The sequence below is a fragment of the Prunus dulcis genome, chromosome 2 (genome assembly GCF_902201215.1).
Source record: "Prunus dulcis chromosome 2, ALMONDv2, whole genome shotgun sequence".
Taxonomy (NCBI): domain Eukaryota; kingdom Viridiplantae; phylum Streptophyta; class Magnoliopsida; order Rosales; family Rosaceae; genus Prunus; species Prunus dulcis.
The window spans coordinates 3,211,747-3,230,568 of NC_047651.1; the positions used below are offsets into that span (position 1 = coordinate 3,211,747).

The 18,822-nt window shown below is 37.9% G+C and overlaps 2 protein-coding genes across 4 annotated transcripts; one reads left to right on the plus strand and one right to left on the minus strand.

Annotated features, from left to right (window-relative positions):
• Nucleotides 1-1,664: 1,664 nt before the first annotated feature.
• LOC117619160 (flowering time control protein FY) lies at nucleotides 1,665-13,797 on the plus strand. 3 transcript variants are annotated; one of them, XM_034349034.1, is made up of 19 exons: nucleotides 1,665-1,973; nucleotides 2,271-2,516; nucleotides 2,952-3,043; nucleotides 4,521-4,589; nucleotides 4,730-4,834; nucleotides 5,716-5,811; nucleotides 5,908-5,990; nucleotides 6,090-6,161; nucleotides 6,232-6,329; nucleotides 7,174-7,233; nucleotides 7,326-7,386; nucleotides 7,471-7,558; nucleotides 7,677-7,740; nucleotides 8,015-8,093; nucleotides 8,569-8,658; nucleotides 9,600-9,688; nucleotides 10,057-10,577; nucleotides 12,674-12,925; nucleotides 13,049-13,797. In XM_034349034.1, exons 1-19 carry the CDS (start codon nucleotides 1,946-1,948, stop codon nucleotides 13,115-13,117), a joined length of 2,262 nt encoding a protein of 753 aa, XP_034204925.1. In that variant the 5' UTR covers nucleotides 1,665-1,945; the 3' UTR covers nucleotides 13,118-13,797. The 3 variants fall into 3 exon arrangements, with proteins under 3 accessions (XP_034204925.1, XP_034204926.1, XP_034204927.1); XM_034349035.1 differs by having other exon boundaries at nucleotides 1,682-1,941; nucleotides 13,049-13,512; XM_034349036.1 differs by lacking the exons at nucleotides 1,665-1,973; nucleotides 2,271-2,516; nucleotides 2,952-3,043 and having other exon boundaries at nucleotides 4,544-4,589; nucleotides 4,712-4,834; nucleotides 13,049-13,187.
• Nucleotides 13,798-13,971: 174 nt separating this feature from the next.
• LOC117617463 (putative disease resistance RPP13-like protein 1) lies at nucleotides 13,972-18,367 on the minus strand. The gene has a single exon (XM_034346843.1). The coding sequence runs from the start codon at nucleotides 18,365-18,367 to the stop codon at nucleotides 14,048-14,050; it is 4,320 nt and encodes a 1,439-aa protein (XP_034202734.1). The 3' UTR covers nucleotides 13,972-14,047.
• Nucleotides 18,368-18,822: the final 455 nt, after the last annotated feature.

The following is an 18,822-nucleotide window of genomic DNA, read 5'->3' on the forward strand; positions in this document are numbered from 1 at the left end:
TCTGGTATACTGTATTGTTGACTTCATAGGTGACATTGGGGCCCTGGCCTCTCAATACATCGTTGAAGACGGGGGATTGACCCAGCACGTTGAGGTCATTTTGTGATCCTGCAACTCCGAAGAAGGCATGCCAAACCCATGTGTCGAAACCAGCAACCGCTTCAAGGATGATACTTTTTTGGCCTTTTCGATTTCCATAATCACCTTGCCAGGCAGTTGGGCAATTCTTCCATTGCCAATGCATGCAGTCGATGCTACCAATCATTCCAGGGAATCCTCGAGCTTCGGCTTTTTGTAGAAGCCGTTGGAGGTCCCTGGGAGTAGGTCTACGCAGGTAGTCCCTAGTGTACAGAGTTTCAACAGCTTGACAAAATCTTACCAAAGCCTCCAACGTAGTGGACTTCCCCATCCGGGCAATCTCATCCACCTGATCAGCAGATGCTCCATACGCCAACATTCGTATAACAGCTGTAAGCTTTTGCTCCGGAAGAAGCCCCAAAACCCCAGTAGCATCACACTTTTGAACAAAGTATGCATCATAATTGCAAATATCATGCATGACTTTATTGAACAAATGAGGTTGCATTCTAAATCGCCTTCGAAAATCAACATCAGAGTACAAAGAAGTTGGGATAAAATAATCTTCCAAAAGATTCTTACCCCGAGAATGCCTATGTCTTTCCACATTCCGGCGGCGGCCGGCTTGTGAACCACGGCGGCGACCTTGGTTCTCTTCTTCTTGCAAAGCCACTGCTATGAGAACTTGCTCATCGACTTGTCTCTGCAACTCATTGACTTCATCTGCTCTACGGTTTCTCTTTCTTGTTTCTCTCTCTTGCCTCTCCAAGCATCTCCTAAATTCTTCCATTTAGAATGAATGAAGTATGAATTCTAAACTCTGAGAAATGAAAATATAGAAAGATGTGGTGTGAGAGGTATGAGCTGAGACTCTGGTTTTATAGAAAAATTTGGCAAGATAGACATGCCACGTGGCTTGATTTTATTGGATGAAAATCTTATCTGAAATTTGAAATTCATCCGAAATTTGAACCCTAATTTGTATGAAATTTGAATTTTGAAATTCATCCGAAATTTGAACCAAAATTTATCTGAAATTTGAACCCAAATTTATCTGAAATTTGAATTTTGAAATTCATCCAAAATTTGAACCCAAATTTATCTGAAATTTGAATTTTGAAATTCATCCAAAATTTGAACCCAAATTTATCTGAAATTTGAACCCAAATTTATCTGAAATTTGAACCCAAATTTATTTGAATTTTGAATTTTGAAATTCATTCGAAATTTGAACCCAAAAATTTATCTGAAATTTGAACTTTGAAATTAATCCGAAATTTGAATCCAAATATCTTATCTGAAAATTTTATCTGATTATGAATAGTCTTGACACGTAGGAATCTGAAAATCTTATCTGAAAATATTACCCAAATTAATTATTTTCATTAAAAAATAGGAGGAAAAAACAAAAAAATGAATAGTAATTGCCCTTAGCTAAGGCAACAGGTGGAGACATAATTTACTATTTACAAAGGCAACCACTATTCACGTGAATAGTGATTTTCCTAGCTCCACCCTTGTCATGACCAAGGGCAAATGGGTGGAGTTGCTGTAAGTGCAAAATCTCAGCCCATTTTGAGTGAACATGACCCGCTTGGAGACGGGACCTAAGTTAAAAAATTCCGATTGCCCTAACCCGCTTATTTTTTTGGTTCGAAATCCCTAACCGGCTTCAACAGAGAGACCCAAGCGCCCTTTTGGCTCAAACTTTTTAATTCAGCATGCTCAAATTTCTCAGTTTGTTACTTCAAATTTGAACCCTCTTGGATATTTTCATCTTCACTCTTCGTCTGCAAGAACCAAACCACTAGCATTTTTCATAAACCCGCTTCAGTCAAAGGAGGTTTATTCAGCATAAGGAAGGTAGATGTTTATCCATTTCTCAGCTTGCTATGGTACTGACGTCGTCACAAGGATTTGGTTTTTTTTTTTTTTTCTTTTCTTTCTTTTAAATTTAGAGGATGGTGCATTTTTGGTTGAACTAGTTCTTCGGTTTGATTGTTAATTGTAAATTTGGAATTGAAAAAAGGCATTTAATTTAAGAGACATCGATAATTGCTTATCTTGAATTCTCTTGTTTTGGCTTCTGGTTTTTCCCAGTTGTCGAAAACTTTGACTCTCAGGTTTTGTTGTCAACCCACTATTTATTTTGTGCTGCATTCACTCATTATTTGCATTTCTCTATCTTTTAGGATTAGGGTTAGGGTCAGTTCTTCGATTTGGGGCGACAATGATGTACCCTGATCCTCAACAGCAACACCACCAACAGCAGCATCAGCATCAGCAGCATCAGCAGCATCAGCAGCAAGGTGGGGAATTTCACAGGGGCCCCCCGCCGCAGGCACCAATGATGCGTCAGCCGTCGGCCTCTTCAACTAATATGGCCCCAGAGTATCACCACCCATCTGGCCCCGCTCCTCCTCTTCCTCCTTACGATGGTTTGTTCCAAATTATGCCTCTTGGCTTTCTTATTTTGGTTTTGTTCTGTTTGGTTTCTAGGAAAACGGAAAGGAAAAGAAAATAAAAGAATTTCAAGTGTATGGAAGTGTTTTACCTTGTGGAGTCAAGTATGTTACGAAATCCTAGAAAAGATTTTGGTTGCATTTTACTTCTTTTATTGACTGGGGTTTTCAACTTTGAAATTTACATCTTTAAAGTACACGGTTTTTGAAGAAATGAGTTGTAAATTAGACCCCTAGACCTGGTTTTGGATCCTGAAGTTTTTAAATTGGCAATTTACAAGGGCGTGCCAGTGAGGTTGAAGGTGTAAACGATGGTTGGGAAGTGGTGGTAGAATTTTGTTAGAAGTTTAGTGTAGATTATGGATTTTCCGTTTCTTTCTTAATGGACGACAAATGGCATGTCTGTTGCAGCTCATCCTGACGGTTTTGCTGCAAAAAGGATGAGAAAGCTTACCCAGAGGAGAGCAGTTGATTACACTAGCACTGTGGTGCGATATATGCAGGTGAAGTTGAATTGTTTGCATTATATTTTGGTTTTTCTTTCTTTAAACCTTCCTGCAGTTATCATTTCAGCAAGTCATCATCCTCGAATCTTAACATTTTATGTTATCTGGCCCAGTGTATCTTTACATTTTGCTGAAATCCTACAATACGCGTCTTTTTTCTGCTTAAGGAAAGGTTTTAAGATGACAATGATTTATATATTTGTAGCTAATTAATTTCTGGGGCTGCTCTTGGTTATAGTTGAATAAGTTCATACTGACTCTATTTTTTTCCCTCTCTGTTTATAAAAAAACAAGATTTAACTAATAAAATGGAAATTTACATAATAGGGACAGGGTCTTCCATGATTTAAATGTCAATATAACCACACTCAATAACTTCAAACCAACAAAAAAACATCAGTGAAAGCATAACAAGATCTAAGAATGAGCTGCTCTCCAATCCCGAAAAAAGCTCTCCTCCCACAAATAATCCATCTCCTCCTCCCTGACATCATAAAAATCTCTCCTCTTCCATTCCATCGATATTATTGGAAGCTTACCATCATAGCACATATTCCTAGAACCACACTTCTATTCCTCCCACTTAAGAACTTAAGCCTCGCAGAAAATACAGTATCACTTGAAGCTGGAATAACCCAGCACAGATTGGGCTTCCTTAACAACCTTAACCTTAAAAAATAATCCAACCGGCAATGAAGCACTCTTTGCGTTCCTTTTCTGCACAGAACACAACACTGGGGAAAAACAACCAAATGTGTTTTATGTTCTTTAGATGTTGGCATCACTAACCTAATTGCATTTCATGTCTCTGTTTGTACATGTTGGTTCTGGGTTGACTACCATCTCACATGTGGTGTTCATGCTATCTCTTTCGGTATTCTAGCGGTGTAGATTAGACAGGTTGTATAATGTTCTAATCTATCCTGATCTCGTATGTTTGTCAGAACTTCATAAGGTATGATACTACGTTTAAGTATTGTATGTCAGGAATTTCCTTGTTTTGCAGCATTCAAATTATTTATCCTGTCCTTTTTCAAATGATATGAATAATATGCTGTCAACATGGACCCACATGTGCACCCTTTTTTCTTAGAAAACTGAAAAAATTATATTAAAGAAATTTGTTAGAAACCAACCAAACTAAATGCCTAAACAGGGTTTCCTTAGAGAGCCTACAAAGTCAGGGCAGCAAACAGTATCACAGAACTTATAGTAATGACCCAACTACAGAACAACCTCAGCAGAAACCTACGAAGTACAGAGCGGAACAGCAAACATCGCAGTAAAACTTTATAAAAAAAATTCTAATAATGTCAACCTCACAAAACATCAGTACATGTGTGTCCTTTGGATATATCTATTTCATTTTTTATATGTAAACAGCCCTGAAAGATTCTGGTTGCCATTGTCTCTTAGTCTGGCAAATTTATATTGGTGATTGAATATCTTAAAATTACATATCATTGTTTTCCAGATTCGAATGTGGCAGCGTGATGCAAGGGATAGGACAGTATTGCAACCTACACCAGCAGCAGCAATTGATGTGAGTGGTCCTTTATTTTTTATATTATATTTTCTTTGTGCATAAAATATGGTTTAGTGGAAGCATGATGATAGTCTAATTTTGGTCTGAACCTGGTGCATGTGTTCATTTTACTTGAATAGTTTGCCCTTTTGGTGTAGATGTTGCCGACAGTTGCGTATTCAGATAATCCCTCCACTAGTTTTGCTGCAAAGTTTGTACATACGTCCTTAAACAAAAATCGTTGTTCGATTAATCGGGTCTTGGTAAGTTACAGATGATCCATTTTTGGTCAGAAGTACATTTAAATCCTCTCTCTATGTGTGTATTTATTTATTTATGTTTTTCCAACCATTATGCATTGAGCATATTGATGTTTCTTTTTTGGAGTTTGAAGTTATATTGTTGTGTGACTTATGAACAGGTCATTATTATTATTTTGTTTTGGAAAGTGTGGTATTTGGGAATCTCCCATTTGTAGGGAGGTGTGTGGCTACCAGCTGGGCTATGTCCCAACCACTTTTGAGCAATAATTAATCTTATTGTTTAGCTGTTGGATTGGCATTTGAAATCAATGACTTGTAGACCCCAGTTGGTTTGAAAGGCTTTGTACTGGTTTCCGAGTTTTTACGTGTTGGACAATTATACATGCTACTGTCTTGGTTGCGTAGAAAATAGCTAATATAGTAACATCACTTGCTATTTTCTAGGGTTCAAATGTATTCCATCACACTATTTTTTTAATAGAAACATTGTATTGATAATCAAGAGGAAAAAATCCTCGATCAAACAACAAAACCTAAAATAAAGAGTGTCTGACCTACTAAGATTGAAAATAATTCTGTAATTAAAAAAAACACAAAAAACACAAACTTCAGTAAAATCATCTTAAGGTTGCCACTACAATGAAAGGAATTTTCAAAGGGGTAGTGGGTAAACTATTCATCCCATTATTTTTCCTATATACGTTAATTAGGCCCAACATTGGGCCATGAGCCAGGAAAAACGTTATTTTAAGTGTTCTCATATGGTATTGGGTTATGATGTTGAACTTGTTTGAGTGATAATAGGGTTTTCTGACGTTACCTTATTGTTTTTAGTTGATCTATCATTCTAAATTTGGCTGACCCCCCCTCTTTTTTTGAAGTGGACTCCTACAGGGAGACGTCTTATTACTGGCTCTCAAAGTGGGGAATTCACTCTTTGGAATGGACAATCATTTAACTTTGAAATGATTCTTCAGGTTAATAATTATAGATATTAATTTTTTTTTCTAAATTATAGTTATGATGGATGTCAGAATGAGAGCCTTTGATATTTTCATTAATTCAATTTGTAGGCGCATGATCAAGCAATCAGGTCTATGGTATGGAGTCATAATGACAATTGGATGGTCTCTGGTGATGATGGGGGCTCAATAAAGTAATTAGAATTACAGATAATTTCAATTGTTAAGAAGTTTTTTTAAAATAAAAATCATAATAAACCTAACGTGTTCTTGCATATGGGTGTACTTTTTAGGTATTGGCAGAACAACATGAATAATGTGAAGGCCAATAAATCTGCTCATAAAGAATCTGTTCGTGATTTAAGGTAAATGTTTACATATGTGTATTTTTCTTCATGCTGCTTGAGGCATGTCTTAACTGGCCCTTTTTTACAGCTTCTGTAAGACTGACTTGAAGTTCTGTTCCTGTTCTGATGATACCACTGTTAAAGTTTGGGATTTTGCACGTTGTCAAGAAGAGCGCACATTGACTGGTAAAGTGCTTTGACCACACAACACATATGGAATGAGCTTGTTGACCCTAATTCGGTAGCTCAATGCCATACTGTACTGATTTATTGATATGTTATCTGACTATAAAAAATATGCAATACCTGCCTTTCTTTCCTTCATCCAAAATTTCTGAACACATGAACATCTACTTTCTGTGTGAGTTCATCTTTATTTATTTAGTGATGAAGAAGCAGATCCCTCAGTATCCTTGAGTGGAGGTTAGATTTAATATCTAACACACCTTCAGCAGCTTTTCCATAATTGGTAGCCCTTGGTGTATTCCAGAATTTATCTATTTTTGTCAGTGGAATTGGAATGTTGTGCTAGAAACTACACTTTATTTTGAAGTGTTACGTTGTTTGTGGGGATTCCTTATGATCTGCATTACAAATTATGACATCCCATTAGACTGGTGTTAGTTGAGACTTTGTCTGTTTATTCATGTTTAGTTTTCTTGAAAAGTTATTTATTTAACCTGGGTTGTGTAGGACGTGAGATATTTTATATCACCAAGTTAAACGTATACTATGTCTGGTTGAAAATAACAAGTTTGTGAATTAAGGGTTAGGTTAGGGACTGCTTTGATTAACATCATTTGGATATACAAGCATTTTGTGTTATCAGTTTTAGGGATACTTTTAGGTCTCTTAGTAGTGTACTTTATTGAGTTCAAAGCATAAAATCTATGAACATGTTATTTTAGTTTCATAATTGCATTAAGCGTTCTTCTTTAATAAATTTTGACATCATGCTCTTGGGGTTTGCATGCTTAAGAGGTGCATGGAGTAACCTTAGAATTTCTCTATGTGGTTTGAACTCAGGCAGGCCATGGTTGGGATGTGAAGAGTGTTGACTGGCACCCTACCAAATCTCTACTAGTTTCAGGTGTTTGCAACAATTCTTTTCTGAGTTTATATTAATATCTTTTTGAAAGTTAGTCTTTGACTATTTATTTCATATAATTGGTTTGTACTTAGGTGGGAAAGACAATCTTGTCAAACTTTGGGATGCTAAGTCAGGGCGAGAACTCTGTTCATTGTAAGTAGAGAAATATGGCAGTTAAACCTATAAGTTAGTTTTATTAGTTGAAAATCTTTATAGATGTTATGCATGTTTTTGCAGTCATGGCCACAAAAATATGGTGCTTTCTGTTAAATGGAACCAAAATGGTAACTGGGTGCTAACGGCTTCCAAGGATCAAATCATTAAGGTTGGTGGCCAATTTTTTGCTCCTTAGCTATCACATCAGTTGATATGGGATTTTTTTTTTTTTACTCGGAAATTTATAATTTTCCTCCCATGGCTGATATTGCACCAAATGCTCTCAGGTTTATGACATAAGGGCTATGAAGGAACTTGAATCTTTTCGTGGCCATCGAAAGGACGTGACTGGTTAGTGAAGTTTCCTCTCATATCACCTAAGCCTACTTTATCTTTTCTTATAATTAGTAGGAGCCACGTTCAATGTGTCTGCAAAACTTCTATTCCAAAGCCCCAGTTGTATTATTATATAGTAGAAAATTTCTGTCTGCAGAACTTCCTCCTTCTGTCTTTATTATGCTCATGCCTAGCCATTGGTGGGCCAAAGTTATCATACTCATTATATCTGTTAAGGCTTCGTATGAGTATAATGCTTATGGTTACCATTCTTTGAAATTTTTATTAGCTCTGGCTTGGCATCCGTTTCATGAAGAATATTTTGTCAGTGGGAGTTTTGATGGATCCATTTACCATTGGCTTGTTGGGTAAATTCTATTCCTTAAATCTAGTACCCTTCTATGGGTTTATTCTTCTTTGGGTCAGTGTTATAGAATAGTTTACACTCATGTCTTTCATTCTTTACAGTTTACCCATTCAAAAATGGGGAAAAAAGAGAAGAACAAAGCTTTTTTCAGTTTCTTGTCTGATTTAATTCTTAATACACAAGCGAATATTCACGAACCTATTATTTTTGCGTCGTCTTTGGTGCAATATGTATGTATTTTCAAGAACGAAATGAACTTTGTACAAAGTAAGGAAACCCTCATAAAATGATGGTGCAACCATGTGAATCTAATTACCGATATGCTGATTGCAAAACTGTATTGCATTCTCCATTGCCTTTTGGATGACTGGAGAAAAATGACTGATGCTCATAGCAAGTTTTCGGTATTGGTAGTCCTGTTTTTTTGGAAGTTTTGATAGTTCTTGTATCTGAAATAAATTTACTTTGATGCACAGGCATGATACTCCCCAGGTTGAAATTCCTAATGCACATGATAACAGTGTGTGGGATCTTGCATGGCATCCTATTGGTTATCTTCTCTGCAGGTATGTATTACTGCTCTTCATAGTGTATTATCCCTTTCATTATTAAGACCTACCCCGTTTTGAACAGTTTTGTTGTACATGTGAAAGTCGCCAAAAACTGGTGGAATGCTCTCTAAACAAGTCACTTTAAGAAGAGTTTTATACTTATAAAATGATCTTCTATGGTGGCCTAATTTTGCAAACTTATTTTGAAAGCTATGATCTTCTTTAGCCATCTGATTAAGGCATGCAATTTTCGACAGAGCACTATGTCTTATGATATGGTAGTAGACCCGAGATGCTCTGATGAAATTATTATTTTTTTCGTTTAATGAATTTTAAGGGAACTAATCATAAAGGAAACCAGCTGAAGAGTTGAAGCTTATTGAATTACTAAAGAGGTTGTTGGCTAGAGTTTGTCCTTAGTTACTTTGCTAGGCATTAGCTATGGGATGCTGTTGTAAAAGAATTTATAAATGTAAACTTTTATTCGAAAGAGCAGAACAGGTCAAAATGTAAGTTTGTTCCCTTAATAGTATCGTAATTGACATACAACCATTGTAGAATTTAGATCAAGGGGAATAAAGTATTTGGAAACCATGTGGTTTGTGAGAGGAGGGATGTTTGTGGTATATGGAAATTCTTTGTGCCCTGGATTCTCTCACACACAATTCATGGATTGGCTCTTATTGGTTCAGCTTTGAGTTTTGTATTGTCTACCTTTACCCAAGTCCAAATTCTTTGTAATGATTGGACTTTGGCTAGAAATGTCTAATGTTAGGGTAAGGACCAACAAAAGGACCACCCAAACCTACATACTTTTGGCAAGTTGCATGTCCAAATTGAACTTCCTACCTGTAAGCATAGGCATCTTGATGTTTTGGATTTGTTATATTGAATAATATTAGTACGCTTTCAACAAGATTAGCAATGGCTTCATTCACTTGCATGTTCTTCTGCAGTGGTAGCAACGATCACACTACAAAGTTTTGGTGCAGAAATAGGCCGGGAGACACCGGTCGTGATAAATTTAACATTGGTCAGAATCAAGGTTGTACTTTGCCTAACCCAAAATCAAAATGTGAAAACTATGTAGTTCGTTTATCTTATCAAATAGAATGTTATTTTTAAAGTATACCCAATTTCACCTGTGCAGCAGCAAGCATGGTAAATGTTCCCCTTTTTGGGTATTTTTGTGATTTCATAAATAATTAATATGCCAGCATACTTGGATGTATATCCAAAATTTGGATTTATTCTGCTTTAAGTGCTTCATACTAGGGGTGATATATATATATATATATGTGCACACACTCAAAAACCCACCCACCAACACCTTGCATAAGAATTTGTAGTTTAAATTGAGGTGGATGTGACCCAACTTGAGCAAAGCATCAATGCTACTTTTATTTCTCGCAGGTTTTGGTGAGCAGAACCCTGCTTTTGGTGGTCGCATGACTGGTAACTTTCCAGTACCTGAAGGACCACCAACTCCAGGACCATTTCCTCCTGGGTTGACTCGAAATGAAGGAACAATTCCAGGTGTTGGAGTTGCTATGCCATTATCTCTTGATGCATCAACTCAGGGAGAGCAACAGCAACCTCATGCACTTTCAATGCCCTTAGGGGCTCCTCCTCTCCCTCCTGGTCCACACCCCTCTCTTCTTGCTGCTAATCAGCAGCAACAATATCAGCAAAATCCTCAACAGATCCCACAACAGCAACATCAACAACACCAAGCTCACCCACAGCAAATGCCCCCTATGCCTTTGCCACCTCCAAATATGCCACATCTACAGCCTCCATCCCATTTACCGTTGCTGCCCCATCCTCATTTACATCGCCCGCCACCCCAAATGCCCCCACTCGGGATGCCATCATCAGTGCCTGGATCCTTGCCTATGCCTTCATCAGTTCCTACCTCACATTCAATGCAAATGGTATGTTTTTTCTTCTCACAGAATTATTTAATTACTTTATTCACCTGTTCTCATTATATAAGTTGGATCCTCCAAGGGAGATTGCTTTATAAGTTAGACATTCTTATTTGAAGTACGAACTAGGGTAGGTTGCTTCACAATCCGTTTGGCTTGCTTACAATTCAAAAGTCAGCCTTCCCTCCATGTTTATTGCCAAAGCTTCAATTAAGAAATGGGAAAATTTTAAATTATGTCCCTTGAACGTATACACGTGTTTCAATTTGTCACCTTTAAAAATATATAATATATGTAGAGATGTCTATCTCAATTTTTAAAAATGTCTAAATATGTCATTTGACACTGACTCCATCCAAAATTCTGTTAAAAATTGTCATTTACTGTGCACATGCCTCATACTGTATGGTGTTTTAGTAATTTTACTAATGAAATTTTTTTTAAAATTTAAAAATCTTAAACATAAAAACTTTCAGAAAAATAATTTAAAAAACAAACCCCAATTCCCTTCTCCGACATCCCCAGCCACCTCCCTCCCCCTCCCCCTCCTTCCTCACCTCCCCAACCATCCATCCAATCACCCCCAAAAGCCGGACTTGAGGTTCACCTAGTACTAATGCAATTAGTTATTTTCTCCTTAACAATGGCCATCATCAGCACAATATCTCACCCTCTGCCCTGCACCCTCTGCTGCACAATCCTTTCAACCAAACCCTCCCTTAATTCTCACCCTAAGACCCAATTGTGCACACCAAGGCTGGTTTTAGCAGGCATTGTTCTCATGTCCATTCCATGTGTGATGTCTAGGTTGGGAAGGGGTGGGTGTAGGGAAAGGGGGTTGGTGTGGGTGGGGGAGAGAGGTGGCTGCGGATATCGGGGATGATTAGGAGAAGGGAATGGGTTTTCTTTTCTGAGTTTTTTTTATAATGTTTTTATTTGTAATATTACTGAAATATCCTTGGAGGATGAGCATAGGGGGTTGGCGTGGGTGGGGAAGTCAGGTAGCTATGGATGTTGGGGATGGTTTGGTGGAGGAATGGGTTTCCTTTTCTTTTGTTCTTTTCTGAATGTTTTTTATGTTTTCATTTGGAAAAGTACTGAAATATTCTTGGATGATGAGGATGTGCATGCCATATGACGATTTTTAATAGAATTTTGGGTGGAATTAGTGTCAGGTGATATATTTAGAATTTTTAATGTTTAGGAGAAGGGAATGGGTTTTCTTTTCTGAGTTTTTTTATATAATGTTTTTATTTGTAATATTACTGAAATATCCTTGGAGGATGAACATAGGGTGTTGGCATGGGTGGGGCAGTAAGGTAGCTATGGATGTTGGGGATGGTTTGGGGAAGGAATGGGTTTCCTTTTCTTTTGTTCTTTTCTGAAATTTTTTTATGTTTTCATTTGTAAAAGTACTGAAATATTCTTGGATGATGAGGATGTGCATGCCATATGACGATTTTTAATAGAATTTTGGGTGGAATTAGTGTCAGGTGATATATTTAGAATTTTTTAAAATCGATATGACATCTCTCTTAGCTTTCTTAAGAGCATCTACAGTCGTGCTCCTTATTTTTCAGTTAAAATTTAACTAAAAATACACAAAAGTTATTTTAGGAGCTCTTTATAAAATTTGAACTCCAATCATACTCTCTAGTTTAGGGAGTCATAAATACTATAGTTATTTTTCATTTCAATATGATTGGTCCATATCTATAAAAAAATAATATAAAAAAATAGTAAGCATTAATTAAAAGTTTAAACTAGTCATAAAACAAAGCATCATTAAATTATAAGGAGCCACTAGGAGTCTTTTCTCAGTCCTCAAATTTAGGAGCTCCTAGAGGTCTCCCTTTTAGGGAGCATGGTTGGAGTTGTATTTTTCCAATTCCTCCCTAAACTTTGTCTAAGGAGGTGGTGTAAGGAGCCCATTGTGGATGCTTTAAGTGACAAATTGAAACTCTTAAGGCAGACTCTCCATAACATAACTAATGAAAAGGAAAATTCTAGTGTTATTAACTAATAGCAATAACTAAAAAAAATAAAAGAAACTTTCATTTGCAAATCTTATGATGGTAATTAACATTAGTTTGGTTCTTTAGGGAATGCAAGGTACAATGAACCAGATGGTTCATCCATTGCCGCAAGGTCATTACATGGGCATGAATCCAATGCACTCAGGATCCCTACCTACAAGTGGAGCATCTGCACCTGTTGGAGGTTTTGCAAATGGTATGCCAAACATGCAGGGCCCATCAAATGCAAGTGGAGGCCAAATGTATCCTCAGGGTGGCACCTTTAATCGGGGTCAACCTGGGCAAATTCCAATGCATCCAGGGTATAATCCCTACCAGGTAAGACAGAATTATATGTACCTCTATGCACTGCAGACTATTAAAGATCTGTGGTAGAGAATTTTCATAAATTTCAACATTACTCAGCTGAAGCTTTTGTGTCCTTGTCTTTGCTTATTGCAGACTAGGGGTCAGTCTGGTATGCCTCAACCTCCACCAGGTCCGCCACCGCACGGGCAAACACCTCAGTAGACCATTTTCTATCTGACTTCACTTATCTAGGCCCCCCTCCCCTCTCTCCCCCTCGTTTCAGGACAGCTTGTTTGTATGTAAATCCTCACCTTTGCCTTGTAGCTTTCTTTGTACTTTAGCATAGAAGTGACGCATTGAGATGGCTTTGTCGAGCAAACAGAAGAAAATTGCACGAGTTATCCGGAGTGACTGGGCGTTAAGTGTCCATAGTATGTCCATCAAATTTCAGGGCTAACCCAGGGCAGACAGTGGAAGCTACAAAACTGGAGTACCGACAATTGTCGTCTGTTCAATTTTGTTATTGTTATGTACGTTGGCCTAGAATTGACTCATTGAGATGGCTTTGGTTGAGCAGCAAAAATCATTTAAATTCCCGTATGCTCCTTTTGGTTTTATTGTTACTTGGTAGAAGCAACGGTGCAGATTCTTCTTCTGTCTAAAGAAATGAAAGCTCCGGCGCTTCTTATGACAAAAAAAGCATGCACGTCTTCTGATCATAGAGATGTTGAGGTTGGCCTTAATTAAAACAATGCTTCTTTCTGGAGAGAGAGGTTTGCCATTACCGCTAGGAATTGTGGTTTACCTGTGAAATGGGGAACAGTTGTTATGAAAATGACTCATTTGATATTCGAATTAATTTCCTTTTTCTTTAATGTTGAAGGTAGATCCTTTGTTCGTAATGAAATTTACAATGCATATCAGAATTCAAGTACCAAACGTGATTATCAAAAGGCAGAACAAATAAGTTATCATTCTTATCAATCATCAACTAATCTTGACCTCCCTTCCGTACAAATAAGCACAACAAAGAAATTTTACAAAATCACATTTTTGGATTAAGTGAAAGACCAGCACCAATTTTACACAAAACCGCTAGTCAGAGGACATCCCAAAAATTCAAAATTTTGAAGCATCTTGGGTTGCTCCTCTTCAGAATCCCAAAAATTCAAAATTTTGAAGCATCTTGGGTTGCTCCTCTTCAGACAGAGTTTGAAGTTTGTCACATTCTGACATCTCCAGATTATCAAGAGAGGTGAGATTGAGTCTTTTGGGAAGGAATTCAAGATTTGGCAGTCGCTGAAGTTGAAGGGATGATAAACTGGTGGGCAACAACCAATCCTCTGGAAAGGACACCAGCCCTTGACAACCACCAAAGGCAAGGCTGTTGAGACAAGTGAGTCTGTGCAGCCCCCACTCAAATGAAGGCTTGAAATTCTCACAGTCCAAGATCGACAGCGACAAAAGATTGGTTGGTAATCCACCCTCTGGAAATGACACAAGATTAGAGCAACTCTCTATGCATAGTTCTTGAAGGGATGTGAGGCTGTGCATACGATTTGGTAGGGACTTGAGGCTTCCACAACCAGAAATTTTAATTGATTGCAGCATGGAGTTTGGCAGGCCAAATTCCGCGATAGACTGGAGAAGTGGACACTCAGTAATTTCCAAGTGATGGAGATGCATGAGGTTGTGTAGGCCCTCAGGTAACAACCGGAAGTTGTCGCAGTTGTTGATGATGAGCTGTTTAAGGTTCATGACCATTGCAGATGTTACTGCAGGGAGACCAAAAGTACCTTTCGGAAAGGAGGTAACAGAATGACACCCGGAAATCTTTAGAATTTCAAGACAAGTGTTGTTGTGAATCATATCCTTGGGAAGGCACTCCAAATTTATGCAGTTTCGAATTTCAAGTTGTTTAAGTGTACTAGGAAGCTCTCCTCTTGGGAAAGACTTCAGAGAAGAACAATCTTCAATTACCAGATACTCGAGTGGAAACAACAACTTGTTACTGTTTTGCATCTTCCACTCAGGTAAGAATTGTAATGCCTCACAACCCTTGATCTCAAGGCCTCTAAGCATGGATGGCAAGCCTGTTCCAGGAAAAGACACAAGCGAGGAACATCTCGAGACTTTAAACTCCTTGAGAGACGACAGTTTGTGCAAGCATTGTGGCAGCTCATGTAAGAATGGACATCCTAAAATTTCCAAGCGTTTGAGGTGCAATATGTTGGGAAATCCAATCTCATTAGACAAAGTGGTAATCTCGCTGAAATGTGCAATCTGCAACTCTTCAAGAGCCGTCAAGTGTTGCAGAAACCCTTCAGGTAGACATGGTATCTGTGGAATTTGATTCAAATGCAAGTAGGTAACTGAGGTAAGTCCAACTATATTTTGTAGTACCCCCCTGTTGCACTTTTCAAATTCCAACTCCCGGATTGAAGGGAGCTTGGGCAGTTCTGCTAATTCTTGACATTCATTTATCTCGAGTACTTGCAGAGAAGGAAAGAGGCTAGGTAACTCCTTCAAGTTGGGACATGTCCATATAGAAAGTTCGCGGAGGTAAGGGAATTCTGTGCCTTGTTCTAAGCTGTCGTAAGCTCTTGAAAGGTTTGGAAGAGCAATCAATTCTTCACAGCACTTAATTTTCATTTCCCTCAAGGCAGAAAAGTGTTGTGAGAACTTTCTTAGCTTTGGACAGTTTAGAATTTCAATCTTCTGCAGGTGACAGAAGTCTTCCCTGCCTTCAACCCCAGAGGATGACCAATCCTCCCAGTTTATCATGTTGTCAAACTTTAGAGTCTCCAATGACGGAAATGGAAGGATAGGAGAATTACAGTCGCCATAGAACTCAGGACCTATACTTTTTATCCCCTCCATTCCTTCAACAATGAGGTCTTTTAGTGAAGGTAGTTGTCCAAGTGCCGGTAGTTGCATACACTTCTTACAATCACTAAGCTTTAAAACTACGATATTAGAGAACAATGGAGACTCAATCCAACCAGGAAATCTTGTGCCTCCGTAGTCTTTGATTGTAACTCCTTTTATATTTTTATGAGGTTGAAGCATCTCAAGGACAACCATTTCAACTCTTTCATTTCTTGAATCATCCAAATTCCTCTCTCTCAATCTTAACTCAATGGCTTCTTGATTATAAGCATCCATGGTTTCCTTAAAACTTGGAAATCTTGCAACACTTTGACCTCTGATGCTGAGATCTTCTGGGTTGTTATGCAGTTGTGGCATGTTAGGAGTTTCCTTGAAACTGTCACTCCATTGGAATACCAAGTGATCAAGTTCCTCCTTTCCCTTCATATTAGCCTCCATTGCAGCTACAAAATTTACAACATTCTGTAGTCCAGAAATGAGAAGTGATCCCTTAAGTTGCAGCATGTCCCTCAAGTCTCTAATTCCCCATCCACTGTCTCTGCACACCATAAACTCAGACAAGGTCTGTAGATTCTTCAGTCTACACATTCGCGGTGGCATCTCTTTTAATCTGCTTCCAGTAATATGAAGATGACGTAGGCTTGTTAGGTTCCCCATCTCTTCTGGCAACTTAGTGAGAGAGCGGCATTCCACTAATAACAAAGTTTGTAAATTGCAAAGCAAACTTATTGAATCAGGCAACCTTTCAATTGCAGTGCGAGAAAGGTCCAGATAACGTAGATGTTTTAAATCTCCTATTGTATCTGGCAATTCAGTAATACGACAGGCATTGAAAGACAACACTCGTAGATATCGTAACCTTGGCAGCAGATCACAAGGAACTTTATTAGCCAAATAGCTGACTCCAATTCCATCAGTTGGATCAAATGAAAGGAAGGTGCGTAAGTACTCAAGTCTGCTGAAGGACTCAAACCTTGTAGTTACCTCACGCTGATGACGAATATATGAAGAATGACGAGCCTTCTCAAATGCTTCACTGTCCTTCATCTTATCCTCCAACCTGAAACAAAATTCTCCATAAACAAATTGAGCTAGCTCTTTCATGAGGTTGTGCATTATAAATCGTGATGTATCATGAATTGATTGTTGAAAGAATGATCTGGATACCAGCTCCTGAAAATACTCACAGCCAACAGCTTCCAATTTTTTATTTCCTTTAGGTTGCTCAAGAAAACCTTCTGCCATCCATAACAAAACAACTGAATCCCTGTCAAATTCAAATTCCATTGGGAACAGGGAACAATATGCGAAACACGGCTTCAGATGTGCAGGAAGGTGGTTGTAGCTTAATCTTAAAGTTTGAAGGATGTTACTTTCATCATCTGGTAGATCCCATATTTTCCTACTCAATATGTCTTTCCATTCATCTTCTTCCATTCTAGTATGCAATAGGATTCCAAATCTTTTCACTGCCAAGGGCAAGCCATCACACCTTTTGACAATCTCCTTACCGATAGCCTCAAAATTAACATCTATGATTCTATTCTCAAATGCTTGACTCCTGAACAATAACCAACAATCTTCAAATGACAAACCTCTTAAATTGTGAGCTCGAACCGTACCCATGCTTGATGCAACATCATTATTCTGTGTTGTTACTATTATCTTGCTTCCACTTTTTCCTGATTTCAATGGAATCCACAAGAGATCCCAATCATTATTTCTCTTGTTCCAAACATCATCCAAAACAAGCAAGAATCTCTTTCCAGCCAATTTTTCTTTCAAACAAACTTGAAGTAGATTCAAGTCATCAAGATCTACTTTTCCTGTAGTCACTGACTCTAGAATTGTTTTTGTCACCCTCACTGCATCAAAATGATCAGATACAAACATCCAAATTCTCAAATCAAAATGCTCGTCCACTCTATCATCGTTGTAAACTAGTTGAGCAAGAGTTGTCTTACCAATACCACTCATCCCAACTATAGGAACTACACCAACTTTACTACTAGTTGGTTCATCACATAACAGAACTCGAATTATCTCCTCTTTATCACAGCTCCTGCCATAAACACACGATTCATCTACCAAAGAAGTTGTTGGTAATCTATTTCTAAAGCCAAACAACCTGCCTCCAACATTCTCTTTCAAACCCAAGACATTTTTATATCTGGCAATCAATTCTAGCCTCTCAATTGTTTTTACCAATTTATGTTCTATCCCTCTACCAGATGGGCTGAGAGAGGTGGAAATATGTTTCCAATTCCATACCTTATTTGTGGTGGCCTGAGATTCAGCTGCTATCTTACATGCCAACGCTTCGCTAGCGAGCTCATCTAGCATGTCCTCTGCATCATATAGAGCATCTTTGGTCATGTGCAGCCATTTTTGCACTGCATGGTTGTGAAACTGCTTGTCCTCAGCGTCATGAAGCAAAGTAGTAACAGTCAGCAGAGTGACCTTCAACTTGTCCAGCATATCATCATATTTCCTGCCACATAGTAAGCCTACAAATTCATTGGAAGCCAATCTATCAAATAAAACTTGAAGAAACGCAGAGAGAAAGGCCTCTCCAATTGCCATGTTGCTGATGGTTTCTATATCCAGAGAGACCAAAGTAAAGAGAGAAGGCAAACAAAATTATGCAAGGGCATAATTAAAAGTTTTTTTTTATTCTTGGAACCAACCTGTCGGCTGCCAGTGACGACTTTTGAGTCAACAGGTGTCCAAATGTTTTTGCTAAATGGGATCTTTTAATAAAGATGGTGACCAAGCTCACCCCACAAACGGTAAACAAATGAAAAGCAAGATGCAAAGTAGATTTTGGCATATATGCCTTCACCATAAATTTATGTAGTATAAAAATGTGGTAAGTCTAGCATTACTTATCATAGAAATGCTTTAAATTAGAGAATAGCATATGAAAAAAATACCTTAAATTAGGGAACAGCATATGAAAAAAAAGTACTAAAAGGTTTTCTCCCTTGAATCTTGAATTTTTACAATTTTTTTTTCTTATTATTATTATTATTATTATT

What these genes read in the sequence shown, in the direction of transcription:
- LOC117619160 (XM_034349034.1), top strand. Translation starts at nt 1,946, where the DNA reads ATGTTTATCCATTTCTCAGCTTGCTATG. An exon ending in CTGTGGTGCGATATATGCAG is followed by an intron (nt 3,044 to 4,520) that starts GTGAAGTTGAAT and finishes ATTGTTTTCCAG; the next exon opens with ATTCGAATGTGGCAGCGTGA. An exon ending in CCTCACATTCAATGCAAATG is followed by an intron (nt 10,578 to 12,673) that starts GTATGTTTTTTC and finishes TTGGTTCTTTAG; the next exon opens with GGAATGCAAGGTACAATGAA.
- LOC117617463 (XM_034346843.1), bottom strand. Translation starts at nt 18,367, where the DNA reads ATGGCAATTGGAGAGGCCTTTCTCTCTGCGTTTCTTCAAGTTTTATTT.